The 9,663-nt window shown below is 45.3% G+C and overlaps 1 protein-coding gene across 2 annotated transcripts in view; it reads left to right on the forward strand.

Annotated features, from left to right (window-relative positions):
* Positions 1–4,736: 4,736 nt before the first annotated feature.
* The window catches only part of scara5 (scavenger receptor class A, member 5 (putative)), a 43,765-nt gene continuing 38,838 nt past the window's right edge, over positions 4,737–9,663 (forward strand). The window contains exons 1-2 of one of the 2 annotated variants that reach the window (XM_027029806.2): positions 4,737–5,044; positions 8,647–8,765. In XM_027029806.2, the coding sequence (XP_026885607.2) occupies positions 8,654–8,765 (112 nt within the window). In that variant the 5' untranslated portion in view covers positions 4,737–5,044; positions 8,647–8,653. The remainder of the gene's footprint in view (positions 5,045–8,646; positions 8,766–9,663) is intronic. The other variant, XM_027029807.2, reaches the window with a different exon arrangement.

Here is a 9,663-nt window from a genome sequence, read left to right on the forward strand (position 1 = left end):
GAGCACTAGACTACATGCTGATCAAAATATTGATCATTTAATCAGGTAGACAACAGCATTTTCTAGTAATGTTCATGAAGTAAAGTTGAAATACAGTTGAAAGTTGAAATGCAGCAGTCTGTTAGCATGCGATAATCTCTCATACTATTGGGAAAATCTTCTTAAGCGAACCTGTGATAAACTAATACTCAGGTGTGATTATGAGTTTAATTACTTGTAGGATTGCACCAGCCATAGCTTTATTTGGCTCCAAACCCACAATGCCACACTAGTCAGCTTTACTAACAAACTGTTATGCAGGAGGAGGACTAAGTAGTTTTTCAGAAGGACATTGACTCAGAACAGAGGCAGAGTGGGAGGAACCAAGGCCTGTAGTGTGACAATGCTTGTATGGAATATCACACACATCCTCTCCAAGGTGCTTAAGTTTGATGCTGTTCATATACTCATTAACATAAATCAAATCTGATATTTCCCTTTGGAGAGGAAACTGTGGCAGTAGGTTTCACTTTCGATTGGTTTTGCCCATCCCTGTCTGCCTGTCTCTGTATTTGTCTCCCTGTCTGCTTGTATTATTGATCTTGTTGCCTGTTTTTGCAGCACTTCATAGATTGGCCTAAATAAACCAACTCTGTGCATGCACTTTACGGACTTTCCTTCCTGTATGTTACCATGTGTGAGTATCTCTCCTGGGTTGAGTGTGGTTCTCTGATCTAATACGTCCATCCAACATTAGTGCTTTAGTCAGAAACTGACTACTGATGAAGTACAAGAAGACAGCCAATACAAATTACACACGGCAACAAGTATCTAACTGTTCACCTACCAGGTGTTTATAAGTGGTGCTGCTAAGAACATGTCTGAGTAAACAATAAAAAACCAGAAAAGACCAGTGCATCATCTGTATTAAACAGCAACAACTCAAAGTGAATGGAGCATCTATGTAGTGCTGACTGTCTCTGATTACTAGTGTGTTCATTACCATAGCATAAGCAATGTAGCCACAAACAATTTAAGTCAAACTCTTGGTCTTTTAGTTTGGACAACCCCCCCCCCCCCCACACACACACACACAAACACACACACACACACACACACACACACACACACACACACACACACACACACACGCTGCTACTGCTCTCTCTCTCTCACAAACACACGGGCACACACACACACATACATACACATACACACACACGCACGCACACACACATACACACATACACATACACACACACGCACGCACGCACATACACACACACACACACACATGCTGCTACTGCTCTCTCTCACAAACACACGCACACACGCACACACACACACACACACACAAACACACATGCTGCTACTGCTCTCTCTCTCACAAACACACACACACACGCATGCACACACACATACACACACACACACACACATGCTGCTACTGCTCTCTCTCTCTCACAAACACATACACACACACACACACACACACATGCTGCTACTGCTCTCTCACAAACGCACGCACATCAGCACACTTTTCTGTTACTATGGAAGGTCCCTGCTCCATGAAAGAAACCTTTACTCTCATTCCTGAGGTCTTCGCATTGTTTTCTTTGTAAGAGAGAAACAGAGAGAAGGGAAAGGAGCAACAGAACAGGGAGAGGAGGTGGGGCGTAAATCAAAAGGCCCTGACTGACCGGCATGATAAAGGGGTTGGTCTGCATCCACTGGAAGGGCATGTACTGTGTGCACAATATAACGATGTAATGGCAATATAAGAACAAGGTACTAACACAAGGTAATAAGGCAATGTAATAATACAATTTAATAACTACGTAATAATGCAATGTAATGTAGTAACACAAAGTAACAACACATAAGAAGAAGAAGAAGAAGCCTCCGTCCAAAGAGATTTTTTTTTAAAAAACAAATATTTTTAAAGAAAGCCCCTACACTGCCTCTTGTGGTGGGGCCCCAGAGTTTGTACTTCCTTAATTCTGTAGTCTAGAAACACAAAAATACAGATATCTAAAATACATAATGTTAAATAAAAAGGAATGCACTTAATCTAATTATAATTGCACACAAGTATGAAAACTTAACCCTGAATAAACACTGAAGTCAGGTAAAGCAAGTAATTTAAATTACAGCTATCATGTATCTAACCAAGAACATGCTTACTTAGGAATGAAATAACTTAGGAATGAATGTTCTTCCCCTCTGTGGCAGCCAGAGTGCAGCAAAAAATCACATATTGTTTACTACTGAATATCATGTTAGTTGGTACATGTTAGTGTCAGGCACCAGAAATTACATATGCAAAGGACAATTCAATTATTTCACTTACTTAAATAAGGGCTCGCATATCTTTGATTCATAAAAAAGAGTGGTTAAGCATCTAACAAAGTGACAAAGTTTTCACAAAATAAAACTCGACAATAGCAGGCATCTTATTGGCTGGAAATTTGAGTCCTCCAGCGAGTACCTTCCTTTCTTTATCACCTCCTTTTATCAGTTTTGTGTCTCACCCCTGGACTCCGCCGGCTCCTCCATCCCCAGACCTGTTCAGGAAGCACTCTGCAGAGGCACGGGACACACCACGGGTTTCAGTTATGCATGAGTCAGCCATACGATTCAGCCGTGCAAGCATTATAGTCCCTGGAGTCACCCACAGGATTCGTAACGCTGCACTCGGAGCAGTTTTAACCCAGACTGGGCGACGTGCGAGTGAGGAGAGAACATGGGTCTCGGGCCGGTTTCCCGAAATTGGATTGTGTGACTTTGGAGGGGAGATGATGTCTCTTTTGCAGGGTGTTGTATTAATACATTACATCCAACATTCATGCATCTGGCCGAATAGTATATAATGGATGCTTCCTAGTGATACCAGGAACAGTTAAAACTCTGGACTTTTTTCTCAGGTTCCTCACCAGCACAGATGTCACTGAGGCTCTCCAGTTACCCCTGAGCCCTGAGGAGAAGAACATCCTGTAAAAACTCTGGAACTGCTGGAACTTCACATCCACTCCCAACCTGCTCAGCTGTTCCTGATTCAATCTCAGTAGTGCTCGACCCAAGAGGAAAGGCAGGGGGTAGAGAAAGAGAGAAAAGGGAGAGACAAAGCGAGACAGAGAGAAGGCAAAGAGATATAGAAGGTACAGTGGTCCCAGAAGTTAAAAGCATCTTTTGAAGGCCAAACATCCAGTCAATGACCTGAGTGTGCTGGGTAAACGGTACTTGAGCGCGCATGTTTAGCTATTCCCTACCGCAGTGTTACAGCTCTGGACTGGCAAGGGTACTGCTCTCTCACCCACTCAAAAACCTCGGCCACTGTCCAGTAAGATACTCTCTTTGAGAAGCCCATTGTGAGTTGCTGGCATCCTTAAGAGAACACAGAATTTAATTTTATTTATAATCCCCCTCCCACTTTCTCTCAAAAAAAGACTAAGTAATTGCCAATAAGATACATTTGAATCAGTAAAGTAACAAGGTAGTAATATTAATTACCATAGCGTGTTAATTGTTAATTGTATATTCTCTTATACCATAGTGTTATTTGTCTGAGCATGCTAAACTCTGAAAACTGCTATTGACATGACAGAAGACATAGCGAGATTTTTTGGGGGTGGGGCTACTGGCATTATGGCTCTCGTTCTGGGCCTTAAGACTTCGTTAAACCTGCAAATTCAAAATTACCCCACTGATTATTGATTATTATTATTATTATTATTATTAACGCGGGGCTGTTCTCGAGTTCACCTATCATGTAATTAAGCCCTGGGGCAGATGAAAGAAGAGTGTCTTACTAATGGTCTCGCCAATTCCAGAACTGCACTTTCCCGATGCATTTACTGGCGGTCTGATTTTGAGGTCCTTTGACAGCGACAAGCAGAATTATTATCCTGCACGAGTTTGGGAGCAAGTGTACTACCTTTCTGATGTATGTCCACCATCTAGTGGCATCTCACGGTACTGCCCCACATCCTAGAATGCAAAACGTATAGATTGCTGCATTATTATTATAGTCTGTTATAGTCTTTTATTATTATTATTATTATTATTATTATTATTATTATTATTATTATTATTATTATTATTATTGAGATATATTCGCTCAAACCATAAAATGCAGTTTTTCTTTTCAGCAGTGAAGGGTGCTAAATTAATTATAATTAATATACGTTATTCGCTTATATTTTTATTTAAATTTATAGTCCTCATGACATGGTCCCGAGAAACCATTTTAGAAAGTGAGACAAGATAGCCATGCAGTTTGTAGTGAAAACAAAGCAGCAAGTGCACGACGGTTGCTGTTGCGTCTACAATTTACTGAACATTGTTCTGATTAATGAAGCAACCTGTTGGAGCTCTTCAGGTTACAGGTCAGGTCGCCTCGAATGGTTGAAACGTTATATCCAAAATCACCCGCTATACATATATGCCATTTAGCTGACGCTTTTATCCAAAGCGACTTACAGTTTTGACCGGGTACAACTGGGGGTTAAGGGTCTTGCTCAGGGGCCCAAGAGTGGCAGCTTGGCAGTGGTTGGACTTGAACCAGCAACGTTCCGATTACAAGTCAAGTAACCGCTGAGCCACCACTGCCTTATATACCGAATATATCGCGTTGTTTGCAGTGATGCTCTAGCAACAGTAGAGGGCGTGCTGGCAAACAATCCAAAACGTTTGGAAGCCGAACCAACTTTAATCCAGACACGTTTTTCCGTTGCATATGAGAAATGAAATGTCTGAGCAGGTCCAAAGCGGGTAGATTCTCGTCTGTAAACGGAAGAACATTAGGGAGGCGGACTTTTCGCCCGCCCCGCCAAGTGCACGGCTCTCTGCCGCGGCGCGCATCAGTCTGACGACAGACCTGCAGCGCTCGCCTCCCGCAGCTCTACTGCAAGAAGACCTGATCTCTCTCATTTTGGCCAACAGATGAATTTGCATTGTGAAGAGGTTTCAGAAGTCTTAGCGTACCTCACAGCAGAAGACAAGAAAAAGGTCAGAATGATGTTTTGAAAGTTGCGCATCTTCTCTTGCATGGTGAAAACTTGTGAAGGTGGGTAATGGATTTTAAGATCTTGTTTTATTGTTTGTTTGTTTTGTCAGTGTCGTATTTACGTCTTGCCTTTTTTTAGACTGAATCGTAGCTTTTTGTACGCCGTTAACCTGTATATGATTCAGGGGTCAACGCGGTCAGCGCAGTGACCAAAAGCGCTCTAAGAAATTAACTTGAGTAGTTGAAAACTTTCTCCGACATCTTGCATTGTTTTACTTATCGCACATCTAGTTAACAGAAACAATTTGTACAAGCAGTGAACACATTTGTTGTTGTTGGTTGCTTTTGTTTTTTTGATTTGCATTTCTGCAGCGGCCAGCAGAGCCGATAAGCCAATGTAGTGTCATAACACTCCTTCAGCGTCTGTGCTGGTTTCCAGTTTCCAGAGTTTCCAGAGGTGACAGGCAGCTCTCCTCTTTACTACCCCAGGACCTGGGGGAACGACAGCACGAGTGGTGATATCATCCAGAGAACAGTGGAACTTCACGTGGCTACATGGAAAATTCACTGAATTTGATCGCACACTCTCTGCTTATGGTTGAGCTGTGCAGGGATGAAGTCCTAACAGAGCCGAGACAACCTTGAGGGCGAATGTGGGGTTGTTCTCGGAGTAGCGTTAACTTTCCAGACTTCTTAGAGTTCTATCCCTTCTTTGACCCATGCTGTCATGCTGTCCTGCCCTCTCCATGACAACAAGGTGTCTATGCCCTGTCGCCATGGTGACTGATGATGCGGAGCGTGTTCTGTCTTTGAAGTCTAAGGAGTGTCTAGGAGGCGTAATCCCGTTTTGGCTGGAGACGGCAGCTCTGCGGTGTCCTTTAAACTATTCGCCCCAGAGACAGCCAAGGCATGCACTCGGCCTACTAAAAAGTCCTGCATCCCTTCATGTAAAGTGCACTTCATCAGAGAGATGGAGCACTTACCTCGGAGATTAAGGGGAATGTCTCCAGCGCTGTGCTTGCACAACAGCCAGAGCCGCTGCTCTTTCTCAGGGGGATGTGGGTACTGTCTCCTAGCAGCCTGTGTGTTTGCGTATGTGTGTGTCTGTGTGTGTTTGCGTGTGTGTGAGCAAACTCATCGCACTTAATGAAAAAGCCCATGATGAAGCACTTTGTAATAGCTTTGATAAACAATGGACCTGTCTGGTCCACCCCTGCCCCTCTGTGAAGACAGAGCAGGGCTCTCAAGGGCCACTCAAGCCGTAGGGCGATGGCCCGAGTTGTCTCGCTCTGGAAGCGGCCCTGTTCCCGCAGAGATACAGCTGCTTCCCCATAATGCAAACGGAGATTTGAAGTAAGCTCGGAGGACTTAAAAACTGCCAGTTTTTACTCTGTCATGAACAGCCAGTGAGGTAATATAATTACACAGATCGCGCAGCCTTACTTTTACTGCTAGGTGTAGAATTTAAAGGTGCGGTGTGCAGAATTTGAGGATGCTATGGATTGCATTAGAAGGTTTGACGGGTGGAATTTAAAAGCACCATGCCTAGAATGTTTCCGCATAGGAAGAAGAAGCCACCGTAGCCGCTGTTCTTTAACAGGCAGCGTTTCGGATATCCCTGCTGGCCCCGTTCTCTGTCAGGCACGTAGAAACACTCGTTACAGATGCCTCAGGCACGTTGAACTGATGGTGCAGGGTGAACAGGCCCGGTCTGGTGTCCACGGTGTTTGGGTCAAAAGTAACAGTGGTCACGACAGATCATTTGCTCCTGTAATTCTGAGGGAAGCATGTGGTGTGCCGGAGCTGCAGGTCTGAGGCTGGTGTGTCGGCCGTGGATGGGCTGTAAGATTACAGTGAGAGCAGCCTGTAGGGTGGCGACTGTCAGAGCCAGGATGAGACTCTCTACTGGAGCGCACAGGGCTTGGGTTACCTGACAGCTAGTCTGCTTAGTTTCACTCTCTTGCTGCAGCTGCCCATAGGTCTTACACACAATGTTTTGCTACCAATACCATTCTCTCCCTCTCAGCCTCCTTTTCTTCCCCCCTTCTCTCTCTCTCTCTCTCTCTCTCTCTCTCTCTCTCTCTCTCTGTCTCTCTCTCTCTCTCTCTCTCTGTCTCTCTCTCTCTCTCTCTCTCTCTCTCTCTCTCTCTCTCTCTGTCTCTCTCTCTCTCTCTCTCTCTCTCTCTCTCTCTCTCTCTCTCTCTCTCTCCCTCTCAGCCTCCTTTTCTTCCCCCCTTCTTCTCTCTCTCTCTCTCTCTCTCTCTCTCTCTCTCTCTCTCTCTCTCTGCCTCTCTCTCTCTCTCTCTCTCTCTCTCTCTCTCTGCCTCTCTCTCTCTCTCTGCCTCTCTCTCTCTCTCTCTCTCTGTCTCTCTCTCTCTCTCTCTCTCTCTCTCTCTCTCTCTCTCTCTCTCTGTCTCTCTCTCTCTCTCTGCCTCTCTCTCTCTCTCTCTCTCTCTCTCTCTCTCTGTCTCTCTCTCTCTCTCTCTCTCTCTCTCTCTCTCTCTCTGCCTCTCTCTCTCTCTCTCTCTCTCTCTCTCTCTCTCTGTCTCTCTCTCTCTCTCTCTCTCTCTCTCTCTCTCTCTCTCTCTCTCTCTCTCTCTCTCTCTCTCCCTAGCTTTCTCTTTTTTCCTGATGGCACTAGATGGCAGCACTGCTGGATACTGATACAGCATCAGCATTTATACAGGGTGCTGTCATCACTGAACCTCACCGTATTTGACACAAACAGTTTTTAATCATCCACTAAAGTGTGCGTGTATGTGTGTGTGGGTGTGCGTGCGTATGTGTAACAACCCACCCACACACACACACACACGTCATAGACTTGCCTATGAGTCACCTGTAACTATTCATTACAGCTTTCAAACTTGCTCTGTTCAAAAAAATCCATCCCAGAGTGAGCTTTCTTAAGTTGTCTCCAATCCCTCGAGCAGCAGCTCACTACTAGTATGCTACAAAGCGTTCTCTGGCCCGGCCAAAGCATTTCTTTATGGGAACGTTTAAGCTAGTTTGAGTGCTGTGGTTGTCATTCATCATGTAGTTTGGGGATTTTGAGGCCCGTGGACTTGGTTCACGTATAATCGCTTGTTCCAAGACAGGCCGAGCATAAAGTAGCGTGAATGTCAGGACCGGTCTTGGGCAGACCCTGGCATTGCGTTGCAAAGCGCGTTCCCCCAGAACACAGGGTCTTCTGGTGTGTGAGGCATTTTTCACATGACTACATCACGTTAGCTGATTCAAGGGAAAAGGGCAGGCTTATGAGAGTTATGAGTGTCTCTGTATCAGTTCTGGAGCAAATTTGTTAAAATTATTAACAGTAGTGATACTGCTTAAGGGCCCAATATCCCAATGAATCCTGTCTGTGCTTTGAGCTCCCTTACTACTCGCAGATATTCCAGAGGAGTGTCCTCTAGGTGTTACAGATCAGTCATTCCATATGCATATGATACAACAACGTAATTGCAATATGGTGTTTTTGTTTGTACCATTCAGATAACGGACACTTAATGTGCACATCGGAATGCTCGAGATGTAAAGCTTCACCTTGCAAATAAATGTTGTAAGTGATGTTGATTGTCGATGGATGTCGTGAGTCCTGCATGGGTCCTTCGTGGGTCCTGTGTGAGTCCTGCATGAATCCTGAAGCTCCTGTCCTGCCGCAGGTCCTGAATGGAGAACAAGGCGATGTACCTGAGCACATACGAGGAGCGGGACAACAGCTCGTTCTACGAGGAGTCCTATGAGGGACGGAACCTGTCCAAACTCAACCTGTGTGAGGAAGGTAACCACTCACACCCGAGCACCCAAAACTCCGCCCGCAGACAGAGGAAGAGAGAGAGAGAGAGAGAGAGAGAGAGAGAGAGAGAGAGAGAGAGAGAGAGAGAGAGAGAGAGAGATAAAAAAAGAGATAAAACTAACCAGGCTGTCACTGGGTCCCGATCCAGCAGCGCACCAGGATGAAACCTCATGGCGTAGGGTGTATTTAACAGCTTTGTTTTGTATGGAAAACATAGGAACACTTATTCTCCTCTCTCTCTCTTCCTCTCTCTGTATCATCTCCTGTGTCCGTATGTGCAGGGTCAGTTGGAACAGTGCACCCCCCCCCCACCTCTCCAAAATGCATGACTAATGTAGAGAAACTACGTTCACATGACATCTGGTCCCAGAGCTCCAGGGGATGGAGAGGGTGAGCGAGCATGCTGGGTAATAAAACAGCCCTGTTAGTGGGAGTGTGACGTGTTGACAGGAGGATTGGCAGGGTTGACCCGTGACAGGGCGCTGCGTGAGTCCGGGCTCGAGCCCCCCCGTCTCCCACGGCGCTTACGTCCCTACCTGTCGCTCTGCACAGCAGAGGGAGCAGGTGACTAGGTTGAGATTTTCACAGGAATACACAGGTCATGAATACAGCCTTTGTACTGAGACACACACAACACGCACACACAGGCCAGAGAGTCAGTGGGTACGATGACTACTATGTGGTTAATTTTTAAATATGTTCCCACCTCTTGTAAAAATGTAATGTCTCCGTCTGTCTCTCTGTCCGTCTGTCTCGCTCTCCCTTTTTCCCTCTTTATGGCTCAGACTTTATAGTCCCTCTCAGTTCAATGTTCCACTTCTGTCTTGCTTTCTGTGTCCTTGAATTTAAATGTTCTGACCCTCTGCCGTGTTTCCTGGGCCTC

The sequence above is a fragment of the Electrophorus electricus genome, chromosome 8, assembly GCF_013358815.1.
Source record: "Electrophorus electricus isolate fEleEle1 chromosome 8, fEleEle1.pri, whole genome shotgun sequence".
Lineage (NCBI taxonomy): Eukaryota > Metazoa > Chordata > Actinopteri > Gymnotiformes > Gymnotidae > Electrophorus > Electrophorus electricus.